General features: G+C 53.5%; 1 protein-coding gene across 1 annotated transcript in view; it reads right to left on the bottom strand.

Annotated features, from left to right (window-relative positions):
* PKDCC (protein kinase domain containing, cytoplasmic) overlaps positions 1–2,271 on the bottom strand; it is a 31,798-nt gene extending 29,527 nt beyond the window's left edge. The window contains exon 1 of the mRNA XM_057398525.1: positions 1,554–2,271. Within this exon, the coding sequence (XP_057254508.1) occupies positions 1,554–2,189 (636 nt within the window). The 5' untranslated portion in view covers positions 2,190–2,271. The remainder of the gene's footprint in view (positions 1–1,553) is intronic.
* Positions 2,272–15,013: the final 12,742 nt, after the last annotated feature.

Genomic DNA, 15,013 nt, shown 5'->3' with positions numbered 1-15,013 from the left:
ATGGGTCCTGCAAAAATGCCCGTCAAAAGCCCGAAGAGGGGAGGAGATGTTGGCTTTCCGATTGCCTCGGCAGCAAGCTCTGGACAGTGATTTCTACGCCCCCGGCCAGCCTAGAAAACAAGCTAAAAAGCAGTCGTGATGCCGACAGACCCTGTCCCCTTTGCTGCTTTAACGGAGACATAATAAAAGCCAAGCTGCTCGCTGGTGCCCATTTTCTGCACCGGTTTTACGCCTCGCCTCCAGCACGACACCAGAGCCCCATTCCTGCCGGCACCGCCGCCCGACCGTGCTTGAATAAAGCCTGGCAGGTCCGTTTTCACAGCCTCCTTTCAAGGTAATGCCCTACCGATGCTCCAGCCCTCACCCACGGAGCGGCGACCTCGCCTCTGGAGTGAAGCGCATTAAGGAATGAGGCGGGTGATGCCCGGGGCTGACCGCGGACAGGCGAAAGAAGGAAGCGGGACGAGGCTGAAAACATGTTTCTGATTTAAATGTAATCTCTTTTTCAACGGGGTGGACATCGGCCCGGCTCTCCCAAAACCAGACTAGGGCAGCAACACAGGAGTAACTAATACAGTTCCTGGGAGCATTGTGTGCTATCCTAGGTGTATGCGTTACAGCTGGACCTGGCGGACAGGAGGAAGGGGAAGGAAAGGAAGGAGGGAGGAAGGTTAACATCTATTTTCTCGTCGCGGATAAATCACAACTACACCTTCTTTGAACACGATATGAAACTCGAGAGCTTTGATCGGTGGGATCTGAAGCTCTCGTGGGGGAGCTGGTACTCGCTCCTGCTGCAGCTGCTTAAGAAACACAAAACTCCTTCACTCGGTTCAGTTCAAAAAGCACCTACTGTGAGACCGTCTGCTCCAGCGTTCATTTTTTATCCCACTGCAACGCTCACGCTATGCGAAACGCAAGGGGAATTTCCATAGCGGCATTTACATCCAAATGGACCCGCTGAGGTTCCCGCTGATGTGTCACGGTCCCACCACGCAGCCTCGCCGGCAAGTGCCGCGCTGCGCTGGCTAACCCGGCCACCACCACCCGGCTGCCCCACGGCCCGATCCGTGCGCCAGGGCTCCGGGCACCCCGCGCGGAGCCGCCGGGAGCCCTCGCCTCCCTCCTTCCGGGGGAGCCCGCGTCCAAACCGGCCACATCCAGTCCCCCGCATCTGCGGGGTGCTGCTGGGCCTCCGAGTCCCTCCCTCGGCCCCCTTCCTTCGCCCCCTTCTCCCCACCTCGGTGTTAATTCTGTTTACGAGGCAAGGCGACCCGCGAGGTCGGGCGATGCCGGTGAGGGAAGAGCCGCAGCCCGCACCCCTCCAGGGCGGCGGGGGGGGGGGGGGGGGGGGGGGGGGGGGGGGGGAGCCCCACCGCTTGGGGCGGAAAGCGCCCATCGGCGCGCCTCCAGCCTGCCCCACGCCGGGGAAAGGCGAGGCCCGCAGAGGAGCCCCCATCCGTCTCCGCGCTCTCCTCCGGCAGGTTTCCAGCGGCGGGGCGAGGACCACGGCGCAAAGCCGGCGCAACCCGCCCGGCGCAAGCCCCGCGTACCTGCAGGACGTTGGCGTGGCGCAGCCGCTGCAGCAGGATCATCTCCTTGACGATCTTGTAGGCGGCCAGGCGGTAGCAGTCCCCCAGGGCGGAGAACTGCCGCACGCAGCGGGCGATGTCGTGCCCGCCGAAATCCACCGCCTTCAGCGCCACGGCCAGCGTGCGGTTGAGCACCGCCCTGTAGACCGCCTTGGTGTACCCGGAGCCCAGGTACTGCACGCCGCTGACATTGCGGATGTCGCGGCAGCCCAGCAGCGGCGGCTCCAGCGACAGCTCGGCCGAGGCGCCCGCCCTGGGCCCCGCCGCCGCCGCCGCTCGGCCCCGCGGCCCCGGCTGCTCCGCCGAGGTGCGCGGCGGAGCCAGGTCCATCAGGCGCCGCTCCCGCGGTCGCAGCGGCCGGTGCTGCCGGTAGCGCAGCACCTCCTCGTAGCGCTCCCGGATCTGCCGCTCCAGGGCGGCCCGACCGCCGCCGTCCTCCTCCGGTGGGTAGAGGGGGCCGCCGGGCGGGGACGGGGGTGCCCCTTCGCGGGGCGGCGGCGGGTGCTCGGAGCCCGGGACGAAGAGGACGTTGAGCAGGGTGCCCAGGAGGAAGGCGAGGCAGCAGCCGGCCGCCACCGCCGTCTTCCTGCGCCTCATCGCCGCGGGCTTCTCCAGCCTTTCGGGCTCCTCTCCTCTCGCCCCTGCCCCGGGAACCAGCTCCGAGGGGGTTTTATCTTCCTCCTTTAGCTCTCCTCCTCCTCCCGGCGGCAGAGCGGAGCCGGGCGCTCAGCCGCAGCGCAGCTCCGCATGACACTTGCCTCGCTGCTTTTAAGCCTCTGAAGCACTTATTATTAGCGGGACGCGGAGGAGGGCGGGGGGGATCCCCGGCTCGCTGCCCCCGCCGACGCGCACTGATTGACAGCCCGGGCGAGCAGCAGGGGGGCCTGGGAAACGTAGTCCCCCGCCGCCGGCCGCCGGCGAGCCCTGGAGCCGGGACTACATCTCCCAGGCGCAGCCGAGCCCCCCGGCGGGGCGGAGCGGAGGGTCGGCCCCCGGCGCTGCCGCCGAGCGGAGCGGGAGATGCGCGGGTGCGGTCCGCACGCGTGTCCGCGCCGGGTGCTTTTGGCCCTAGGGAACACAAACACACCGGTACCCACAGAGCCACACAAAGGAAGGGGGGGGGGGGGCGCTGCCTTTTTCCCCACCTCCTCCCTCATCTCCAAAATAACCGCGGCACAACGCGGGCGCGGAGGAGAGCCGGGATGCGGAGCTGTGCGGAAGGGGGGGGCTCGGGGTGCGTGTCACCCACACGAGGCTGAAGCCACAAATCACGGCCTCGGCATGGGGTAGCCCCTGCCCGGTTGGAAATGTGAATTGCAGGGGTGAGTGCTAATGACATGGTTATCCATCAAGGCCGCATTACGATGCTGTTAGCAACTAATTAACAAACACAATCAGCCCGCGGAACTGCCAGTGAGAAAGGGCCATCGGCAAGAGAAGAGTCGGGCGAGGCAACAATCACCACAATGGAGCGGGAAAGCGTTTCCAATGAGGGGAAGGGACGAGCCACTGAGGGAATACACATCGGACAGACAAAGGGGGGGCGGGAAGGGTAAGAGAAGAAAAAAAAATGGGGGGAGAGAAAAATAAAGAGGACTTTTTTTTTTTTTTTTTTTTGAAGAGAGGAAGTATAGGGATAAAAAAGGGAAAAATCAATCGTTTTCGGCCCCCCTCGTGCTGCGATCGCCCGCGTTTCCCGGAGCCCCGACAGACTGCGGAGCTCGGAGGGAGGGCCCGGCCGAGGGGACATGGAGCGGAGCGGCCCCTGGAGGGGACGTGGACATGGACCGTGTGTGCCAGCAGCCTCCGCTTCCTGCCGCCGCCTCCCGAGGGCCCACGGCACGGCCCCGCACACGGGGGGGGGGGCAGCAGCACGGCGGAGCGGCACCGAGCACCGCATCAAACTGACGGGGCACGCTGCGGGTGACGGGGAGCGGCTTTTGTACCTGCTGCACCCTTTTGTGTGTGTGCGTGTGTGTTGGGACGGCGGGGTTTGGGGGGCTTCGGGGTGGTGTCGTGTGTGTCCGTGGTCCCCCCCCGTCCCCCCCAACGTTTCTGTCCGTCCTTCGCGGAGGAACGTTCCGCTTTTCAGCTGTGCCAGGGCAGCTCCGACGCAGACTTCTCGAACCGACCCCTAGGATTTCACGGGTGTAGAGGAGGATGGGTTCGAGGCCAGGTTATTATCTATTATATATCATCTATTACCTATTATATATAATATAGATTTTATTATATATATAGTTTTCCCAAATGAGTGGGATCATAACGGTATGACATGTGTTTACAAAGATACTGGGGTACCTGCAGCCCTGCCTGTTTGGAGCCCCCCCCCCATATATCTGCGCGGGCGGCGGGAGGCTCGCACTGCCTTCCCGCGGTGAGGCAGGCAGATGTGAATGCACCAGCCCTCCGCCGGGGCTGAGCCCCTCGTGTCCCGTCCCGTCCCGTCCCCCCCGGCAAAGCTGCCCAGGAGACACCCTGCGGTATTAACGCCACCCGTCCCCTTAACTCGCAGGTGAAATCACGGCAGAGAGCGCGGAGGGAGCGCGAAGCTTGCGCTGCCAGGCACCTCGCATGGCACCCGCACCCATGGGCGCTATGGACGGGGGTGCTGTGTTGGGGAGGTGGGGGTACATCTCCCCCGGGCGGAGGCAGCGCCAGCTCTTCTTGCAGGACGGGCAGGAGAGGGTCTGCAGCGAAATGGGGGTGTCGGGCGCTGCTTGTCACCGTGAGGAGGCAGTGATTGCAGGCGGGCAGCCCCCTCTGCCTCTTCCCCCAAACCCGGCTCTTCGGGCTGCGGAAGCTGCGCGCCCGCCCGCCGTGTTTGCGCAGGTTACGGGAACGCAACCGGACTGCAGAACAGATGCTCCCGCAAGCCGTTAAAGCGGGCCACCTGCTTTTCACATCATGCCCCATCGCAAAGCCGGTTCCCTTCATTATATCCCTCCCGACAGATACCATGAAATACATCACTCATTTAGATATGGGAGCCGACCTCTGCAGGACGACTTGCGCGGAGCGCTTTGATGTCGAGAGACAGATTGCAAGAGACAGAAAAGCCCCTTCCATGTTTCTAATTACCCCGTGCCCGGGGTCTGCCCCTGATTGGGGCGGCCCGGCCCGGCCCGGCCCGGCTCGGCTCGGCTCGGCCGGGCACGGTCGGGGATAGAAGGAGGGGAGGGGGTACTCCAGCCTCCTCGAGCAGCGCTGCCAGCAAAACCGACACGGGTGCACAAACAGAGCTACCGGTTAAAGTCAACAGCGAGCTGCGGCCGACAGCAAACAGCCCGTGCCGGCGTGGAAACGGGCTTAAAAAGCCTTTTGTGAGCACGCTCCCCGCACCGGTAAAGGAGGTTGAGGAGGAGACGGCATCTGGCCCCGCAGCAGAACGCTGCGCTGGAAGCATCGCAGCCCTTGCTAACGCTTGTGCTCACATGCGAGCCTTTTATCTCGGCTGAGCGCTTGGAAAAGCTGAATCACGGCGCAGGGAGCGAGGCCTGAAGGGTATTTTTCTCATCTGCAGCAGGGCTGCTCTTTATTTGATCTTCGCAGTCCCTATTTCTATCAATATTCCTAAAGCTGAGGGATCAAACACGGGAAAAATTAAAACCATGCTACAGCGCTAAATAAGATTAAGATCGTGGCAATGTATTGACTGCTCCTCAGGGAAATCGTTTTGTTGCTGCAGGAGACACGGCCGTCCTGGAGGTTTGCGGTTCAGGAACGGGCACTGGGGAGGAGAGCTTTGGCAGTTACACCCAGATCCAGCTAGAGGCAATCGCAAGGGCCCGTGCCCCTGTTCCTCTCTGCTCTTCAGCTCGGCAGCACGGGCATTGCTGGTCTATGGAGTCGACATTCCCCAAGCTAAGCTCAGCCATCCCTGGTTTGACACCCACAAACAGGCATCTTCAAGCAAATCCCACCCTTGGTCTCAAGGCATTTTGACTCCAGCCCCGCCCCCCCCCCAAAAAAAAAAAGCCACCCCACATTTTTAAGCGTGGGTATCTTCAAGATCTCGCTTGAAAACCGAAACCGGAATCACGTTTGTGGGAGCTGGAATCCTTTAGAGCTTCTGCTGGCAAAGCAGCATTGTGCACTCACATCGCTCCCCGTTGACACTCAGGAGTTAATTCTTTCTTGCGAGGACTTCATAACGTGTTGAATTCCTGGCCACCACTTCTGGCTGCTTGTGTGGAAGGAGAGCTTTAGTTGGAAAAACCAGCCTCAGCTGGGAGGCCAGAAGGCCCTTGAAAATGCAAGTCCACGTCCTGCATGCCTTTTCACTGAGGGTTTCTTCCACGTCCAGCCTCCCCGTCATTCCCTGCTTTGCCAAGGGCTTGTCCGCTTTCAGGGCAGGGTGGAAAGCTGCTCCTTCCTCAGGGATGTGGGCCCTTCCATTCTGGATCCTTTTGTAAGTTTTCTTAGGTGGCAAAACCTTTGTAGTGCTTTCTACTTTAAACAAAAATCTCTTCATTTGAGGTTGTTTCTTCCTCTCTCTCCGGAAATCCACTCCCTTGTATTTTTGGAAGCAAAGCTGAGATGCAGCCAATTGTATTAGTCCTGGCTGGAGCAAAAAAGTACATTGTGAAACCCTGGATGTGTGGTGAGAGTCCAAAATAAAGGGTCACTAGCAGAGCCAGCAAAAACCTGCGAGCACAGGCGCTCCACAGAGGAAGGAAAAGCCTGGCCTCTACCTGAGGTGCTCTGTGCTTTGCCAAAGGGGAAAATGCACTGTGGGTTTTAGCGAGCTTGGGAAGAGACACCGGGGCGCTGCGCCTTTGGGGTTCCGTTTGTGAGCTGTGATGATTCTTGCAGTGTTTTGCGTGAGTCCGGCATCTGTAAGCAGGGGAAGGTGTTTTATCTCCTAACCTGGATCCTCAAAGCGCAGCAGTTCGGGTTTCACGTGCCAGATGTCAGCGTGGCCCTGGCTCTTCAGGCAGTTGCGATTAAAGCTTCCCTGTACCAGAGAGGTGTTAGGAGGGTAACTCCACTAATGCATGTGGCAATCTGGTGTTGCAGCGATAAAGACCCTGTAAACATTAACACAGACAGCGGAGCTCATGGATGTTTTACATGATTAGCCTAACTTCATTACCAGGAACGCCTGAGAAAGCCATATATCCCATTCCCTTCTCTTTTTAATTAAACATTGACAACACATCTGGTGCTGCTTCAAGCCCCAAGATTCAGAGGGTCACTGCTCTCAATATTTTACAATCTGCAGGGAAATACCAAGTCTCAAGCAAAGGGGGAAAAAAAGTAATGTAGCCGCTGGAAGAATAAATCTTAACCAGCCAGACCTTTTACGCTTTTAAGAGTTAATAAAATAGCGGGCAAAGAACAACCAGAGGAGGTAATTCATTTGGACATTCAGAAGCCTTTTGATAAACACCCATACAAGAGACTATTAAGGAAACTTGGTAACCACAAAGTGCGAGGCAAAGTCCTGTCATGGATTAAAATCTGGTTGTAAATGGGTACAGAATAAATGGGCAATTCTAGTAGGGAAAGAGATTAATAATGAGGTGCCCGAGAGAGCAGGACTCAGACCGATACTGTTTAATGCTGTCTTAATACCCTGGGGGTGAATAGTGACGCGGCAAAAGTTGATGTCAATAGAAAAGTACTTAGCCTGGGTCAGGAGCAACTTCAGGAGAACTCACTAAAACGGCAGGACCATGCGCAGGAGGATGAGGGCAGCTTGGGAAGAGCCTTCCGAGCCTACGGCAGCGCTCGCTGCACGTGGGCCTGCCCCACGTCTCGACAGAGGTGAGGACAGAGGTAAGCGGAGGACGGGGCAGACGCTTCCAAGCATCTCAAGTGATTTTCCACTCTTCCCAGTTGCTGCCCGGCTCCCCTGGTTCATTATGCCTGGAGGAGCGACTGCGCTGGACCAGCCTGCGAGCAGTCACCCCGGGAGCTCCTCCGGTAGCTGCTTAGAGCAGGCAGCGTGCGCTCCCCTGGCTGACCCTTCCCTGGGGACGCGCCAAAGGCTCCATCCACATCGCCTCTCGCAGGCTGTTCAGAAATGAGGGGTTTGGTCTGATGAGGGTGACGCGGCAGCCAACAAGCCTCAAGCCCGCTTGGTCTAAGAGTGTAAGCTCCTGGGTGCTGCCTGCCACCTACTAAACCAGAACCTGCCAACACAGCTGGGCTGCAAGTGTCCATAGGAAAGCAGCAGTCACGTACCTAGTGCGGAGCAGGCAGCCGCCTGAACTTAGCACTGAGCTTCTGGGTGGGTTATTTGAGTGAGCTGTTTACTCTGTGGCTTTTCCTTCCCACCGATTTCACTCTTGCAGGGTGGCTGTGTCGTGCTGGACCACGCTGATGTGAACTGTAGCATCATGACCTGGCGCAGGCCTGCATTCACACTGCAAGCTCTTCACGTGAGCCCGGTACACGGACAAATGTACTCAGCAGCAGTCTGGATGGGATCTTTGTGCCATCTCACTGCTGCCGGTCCTCTGTTCCAACTGTTCTGCTTTCTCCGTGGTGCCACCCCGACACAGGGCAGGCTGCGATGGCTTTTCGAGGTAAGGCCATTCGTGGCAATTACACCGGCTGTTTTTTTCACAGGGATTTGTTACTGGCTCCCTTTTTACCCAGTGGGTCATTTCCAAGGATACTATTCTGGAAAAGAAAGCAGCTCATAAGGAAAGATCTTTTAAAATCCTCTTGATACGACTTGTAAAGTCATTTGAAGTACCGGCTACAAAAGAAATGGTTTTTAAATCCCCTCTTTCATCTGACGATTAATATTGCATTAGAAAAGCCCCGTGTGCCCATTGCCAGCACCCCAGAGTAGAAGGTGGGATGCTGGTACTGCTCACAGAGGGCTCTGTCCCCACAGGGAACTGGAAGGAGTCGCACCCCAGCTGGGAAGTCCACATGCACATGGGAAGGGACCTGTCTCCAGCCCTGCGGCACCCAGGAGACAGCCCAGGGCTTCCCACTCTCAGTGAACCATGGAATCAACCGGGCTGGAAAAGCCCTTTAAGCTCATCCAGTCCAACCGTTCCCCAGCACTGCCAAGGCCACCACTGCCCCATGGCACTGAGGCCTCGTCTCCAAGCTGTGTGAACTCTTGCAGGGACGGTGACTGCAGGCCTGCCCTGGGCAGCCTCTTCCAATGCCTGAGCACCCTCTGGGCAAGGAATTGCTCCTCAGCTCCATCTAAGCCTGCCCCGGGGCAGCTGGAGGCCGTTTCCTCTTGTCCTAGAATCCCACCACCTTGCCTTGTCCTCGAGTTTGTACTTCAATGCACACAACATCCCTCCAGCCTCATAAACAACCACCTAATACTCTAACGCAGGGGGGTGAGTGGGCTTCATTTGTGAAGCTTTATGAATTGACACCAAACGAGGGCCTGCTCAGAAGGGAAGGAACAGCTTCAGCAGTGCTGGTCTAACCGCCCGGCACGAGTAACAAGGCGTTCGGGCAAGGATCAGGAGCATGATTCTCTCTTCATGGAGTCATTACGGGGAGAAAAACGCTCAGGCACCATCACAGTAACATTTGCAAGAAGCATGATGCTGCACGAGCACAGTATGCAGTCATACACAGCGAGGGTCACTGAATGCCTTGGGATCGATGCTTGACATCTGGTGCGTTTTACCATGAGCACCACCCCTTTTCTCCATGAATGGCACACGAAGCAAAGGGTTTGGAGCTTGTCCTGAGGAGCTGGGGAAAGCCGGAGCCTGGGACAGCACGTGGCTTTGGGCAGCTGCAGGATTGAATCAAGAAGGACTAAAAGTCATGTGTTTGACTTCAAACTGCCGAGGCAGAGCGCCGGTGTTTCCCTGGGAGGAGCTGCTCCCTTCCTCCTGAGAGGAAACGCTGATTCCTTTCCTCCTGACTCCCAGGGCAATTAGCACAGGCTGGCACTTTGTTAATCCCGGCCCAATTAATCACCGCCAGCGTTTTTATGTTCATTGCTGGGCTTCCATCGGCTTGAAGCCTTTAGGAGCTGTGAGGTTTATATATACAACTGCAGGAGATACTGATGCGAATGTTTTGCCAGGCCATAAAATCCTTCGCAGCAGTAGTAGGGTTTTTTAGAGGGCTTAAACAGTTTTGCATTAAAACCCGGACAGAAACACAGGGGCCAGAGTGGAGAGGCAGAGGAGGAGGTTGTCTCAATCTTAGTTGTTCCAGCAACATAGAGCAATGGGAAGGGACAGGAGCAGAGTATTTTGTACTCAGAAGACGGTTTCTTGCTGTCTACCGGTTCACAAAGACATGGCAGAGAGGAAGACCTGGATCTGCAACTTATTCCTGCGCCCTTGGTATCTGCCCCCAAGGATGCTGGCAGGCTGACTGCAGCAGTGGGAATGCAGTGCTTTCTACGAGAGAGCCCAAGACCGTGCCCAGGAAAGATGTTTGAACAGACAAAGTGTTTGACTTGTTTCTCAGAGTCACTTTAAAATAAAAGGCATGTGAAAATGTCAGGGAATTTCCTCTTTCCCTTTCCCACCCAAATACAAAATCAAATAAAAGCAAACACATGGGACACATGAGCGGCCCCCTCTGCATGTATTCCCGGCGATACACAGGCTGTTTCCAGATGTATGGATTAGACCTCATCCAACTACTGCTTAAAGCTCAGCCTCAGCATATTGACTGAATGCTCACCGAGTTGGAAAATTCTGGGAACACTAACGTACTTGGCGGTTAGGCTCCCACCTCCGGCCACGGTACTGGTGAATGCAGTGACCCTGTTGCCATCTCTTCATTCCTCTTGCACCACTTCCAAGGCTCTAAAGTACAGATACAAAGTCCTTCGAGTGTGATTAAAAATGAAAAATAAACGGTGACACTTTTTTTTTGTCTTTTGCCTGAATATCTTTAAATCAGCTGCTGCTATAGTGTAGGAAATATAAAGCTCTGACAGCACTGAAGTACGCTCGTGGGGAAAAAGCACAGCATCAACACTGCATCACGTACAGAATAACAACTGCACCGCGCAGAAACAAAACCAAACCCACAGGTGTTTAAAAGCACTTTGGGATCTGCAGTCAGAAAGGGCTCAGGATTTTCACACATCGTGTGGATGAACATCCGCATCGTAACTGCTTTTGCTAATGGAATACTTGGGTGTGTAGTTGGACCCCAGACAAGAACGTTTCATAGACGCACAGGACGGTTTGAGTTGGAAAGGACCTTAAGATCATCCAGTTCCAGCCCCTCCAGATGTAAATGTACCTGCACTAACTACACGGGCAATAGGGCATCGCTGCGCTTCGGCAGGGCTCATGCCGTTACCCCTGCCTAATATGATGCTTCGTGCTTTTGGTCCTGATCCTAACCTGCTTCAGCACTGCCTGCTTATCTTTGCTGTGAATAAGGCTGGACCATTCAGTTCCAGCCCCGTGCCATGGGCTTTCCAGAAATGCTGGGAATTTTATATTCTTTGAGCACCCTGATGGGCTGAAAGTATTCCCGAGAGGTTAGTAGGCTCCGAGCTACTGCTCCGAGTCATAGAAATTAAACCTTCCATCATCTGGTTTTTATATTTGGGAAATGTCAGCTCGACTTCCTATCACGTCTGTTGCTGCTTCAATGCACTGAGCCTTCGGTGAATTTCCAAACACATAACTCAGCTCTCAAGCATTCCTTTTGTAAATATTGATAATGGTTTCAAGTTCTTTATTAAATAACTTTTTAATGAGCTTGAGGACAAAGGACTATTTTCTCACAGTCTCACGAAGATAAGAATCATAACATATCTTTCTGTACCGTGGAACACATGGTTCCCAGTACCCCAGTGTGCAGCATGGGGTTTCCTTGCTTTTAAAGAGCTTGCTCAAGCAACAAAAAAAGCCCCACAGTGACAAGAAATAAAAACCTAAGCGGGCCATCCTGAAACGCCTGAAATCACGTGCAAATGCTGCGTGACAGCTTTGCAGGTCAGCGGCCTTAGAAAGCTCCCTGTGCCCCTCCAATCCAGCAGCAAGAAGTACAGAATGCCACCATCGCGCCCCAGTCAGGCTCAGTGTAGCGATCCCTCCTTGCTCGGTGTTATTTACTGCCTGTATTTCCCAGAAAGGACCCCTGTGCATACACTTTAGGCTGGAAGACAATAAAATATTACGCCGAGGTTCACCAGGGGAAGTTTCCAGGGAGAGGTTTATCAGTTTAGAGCCACGGTCAAAGTCCTAACGGGAAGCTCCTCGTTGGAGCAGGCTGTAAGCGATCCGCATGGGGAGGTAAGAGGAAGTCTTTAGGGTGCCCTGAAACATATGGAGTTACGGACGTTCTGACCCCTGTCTTCTGGACCTGGCCCAGAGGACTGATGTTTACTAGCAAGCGTGTGCCTCTCTAGGAAACTGCACGCTGTCGGTGGGAATGGGGTTATTTTCTAATACATTTCAATCAGAAGCTGGGCTGGGGAGCAGTATACTAAATCAAATGCACTGTACAACTAATTTTCCCTATAAAAAGCCAAACGTTTACCTTTGAACTCCAAAATGTTGCCTTCAGGCATCTAGCGTTCCAGCCAGCTGTAGCTTAAATGCGTGGTGCAGGTTCTTCATTCAACACTCAAAATCACTCACGTTTGCTAAGCAGAATGAGAAGCTGGCTAGGAACAGATGACAGGTCCCCTGATACTAGCCTTTCTTCTCACCCATTTCCTCGCAGACTTTTAGGTCTAATAATAACATTTTCCTGTGCCGGTCCTATTGACAGCTTGAAACCTTAACGGCGATCCATTTGAAATGTAAATACTTGCTCTCATTTGCGTGTTTATTGAAAGGAATTTATGTCGAATCGTCTAGCTGTGACGGCAAACAGTGATCAAGAGAGAAACAGGGACGTTTAGGTGATTTTAGAGGTTGTTTTAGGCCTCATGTTGCCAAAATTGTGCTTTCCTGGAAGGCTGAGCGACATCTCGGCACTCCACCGGTGCGATCCTTGTTTGCATCTTCTATTTTAATGATGCTGAGACTTGGCTGCAGTGTTTAGGATGCGTTGGGGCACCCAGCGCATTCCAAAGGCATCTTTTCAGCCGTCTCCGGTTAAGCAGCACGTATTACTGAGCTGTGAATTAGAAGAACCGTTCAATCTTCCATCTTTGTCATCATGCCAGCACACGGGAAATGACCTCGTCCTAAAAGCTGAGCACCTGCAACTCTCGTTAAGATCCTTCTAATGTCACCCACTGCTTTTCAGACTCCTGAAAGGGCCTCTTACAATCTACCTGCTTCAGATTCCCCGAGGATTTATTGGCTCAGAACACAGCTTACTTGTCTTGGTATCAGGGATTTCCTTTCTTTTGAAGAGGAACATAAAGACACAAAGAAAGTCTAAACTCAAGTAATGTGAAAATACTGTGTTGGATTCCAACCCATACAGTCAAAGTCACAGCTGAATATTCTGACCTTGACTTGAAATGTAATGCCTTGACTCTGCCTGCGATCTTATGGAATATAAAATGTTTGGAAGCCTTTGAACAAATGGAAATATTCTTGGCTTCAGTTGTGCTCTTATTATTGGGCTTTTTTTAAATGCATCTGTAGTTGGCTCAATAGAGCTTTGCATTTATCAAGCCTGGGCAGCAGGTTTCAGGACTCATGAAATCCGTGCCGTTACCGACTGTAATGGCAAGACCCTGTCAACTCTGTTGTGTGCTTTACAGGTGATGCCTCTTTAGGTGAGAGGATCCTCACATAAATGGTATGGTCCAAAAGCTTGATCTAAAGCCTCCTGAAAGCTTTCGAGCTTATTTCAGTGCCACGCAGCACTGACACTTACTTCAGTGATAGGCAGGACTAGAAGTTTGAAACGCTGCGTTCTCCCTTCTGAAGAGGTGAACAGTAAAGCGCAGGCACCTGCAACTTTACACTGCCTTGAAATGGCCCTTTTAAATTCAAACAGAGCCATAAAATTTAATGTATACATGCACTTACTGCATTAAAATTAATGGTTTCATTTCCAGACTGATTACTGACCGTGAGCTGAAATGAAACCGGCTCTCCGAGAAGATGGCTAAGTACTCTGGGAAATGAATGCCGCTTTTCAGGCGTAGTTAAAATGCGGCATAGAAAGCAATGAAAATTTCATGCTCAGCATGCTCAAATCCCTTAGTTTAGTTTTTTATGGGTCCTGACAAGAAATAATCTCTGAACTCCATTCAACAGCTCACTCAAGTCTGAGTTAAAAGGGAAAACATATCAGTCATCTTGAAAGGTTTAAATGTAATCCCTTCTAATGAATATTTTTTTTCCATTGCTCCATGTTCATTTTTAATCCTATCAGAAGTCTTCTGGAAGAGCACCTAAGCAACTTTATACGTGGCTTGCTTTAAAGAAGGGGTTGTACATGCACCGAGCACGTTCAGCAGTGCTCTCCCAGGGGTGACTTTTGTATCGTAAGAGTAAAACTTGAAGCACATAATTAATTAGCAGTCAGAGCTAGCTGGATGTGAATGGAAGCGAAGAGCTTGCAGTCAGGCCAAATGAGTACAGCCATGTAGTCGCAGAGCCTGCCAGCTTACAGTTCCATCCAGCCGGACGCAGTGTGACCCCTTGAAGCAGACTGTCCCTATCCCTGTTATTGTCTGTTACTGAGAAGAAACCCTTTGCCATTCTGTGAAGTGAGCTGCCAGGATTCTGAACGATCCAAAAGCTGATACTGTTACCCACACAAGCACGGATCAGAGGTTTACTTTTCGATCAGTCGACTTGAAATGCATGGGATGCCTTCAAGCCTGAAGTACGAATCAAGGGGAATGAATGTGTTCTCAGGTAAGCACTTCATTCTACCTGAACTAGGAGACAACTGGAAAACAGAGCCACGAAACCTCATACCGCGATTTCACTGGGACTCCACCAGCTCTAGAAATCAAAGGCAGTTCCACTGGGCTCAGTCCTATTCGAAAGCTGACAAAGTAGTATCTTCAAAGCTAGCTGAAGTACGACAGAGTTGTGTTTATGCATGGACTCTTTATTACACTTGCTGCACTTCCTAATATAAAAATCCTTCCTCAGTTCTGCATTCATCAGACGTGCTCTTCATAGGTGAGCAAAGCCACAAAAGGTGACTTGCGTATCTTTGAAGAACCACCAAGAATATAGCAACTCTCCCCATGCATCTTCTGTCTAACGTGTTGATAGACAGACATGCAGGCTATGTACTTAGCAATCAACATCTGGAAAGTTGGCAGAACCGAGCTTGGGATTTGGATTACAGCTCTTTCCACAAGGTGTGCAATCGCCCTAGGCAAATAAAGCCCTTAAGCCCCATAAGGAGCTTTAGAGTATGCAATTACTTTAAGGGACAACCATTTAAAGGATACCGAAAGCCTCACAAAGTTTTACAGCCTTTGTGGCAAGGCCTTCTGGGTCTTAACTGCCAAACTCAAACCCGTGATCACAATTCGTCTCACGAGGGAAAAATGACCCTGATGGATGCTCCTAATC

The sequence above is a fragment of the Pezoporus wallicus genome, unplaced genomic scaffold (genome assembly GCF_028554395.1).
Source record: "Pezoporus wallicus isolate ANWC-B61680 ecotype Strahan unplaced genomic scaffold, APGP_CSIRO_Pwel_v1 contig_11493, whole genome shotgun sequence".
In the NCBI taxonomy this organism is placed as follows: domain Eukaryota; kingdom Metazoa; phylum Chordata; class Aves; order Psittaciformes; family Psittacidae; genus Pezoporus; species Pezoporus wallicus.
The sequence above is the reverse complement of the archived record's forward strand: the minus strand, read 5'-3'. Positions and strand labels throughout refer to the sequence as shown.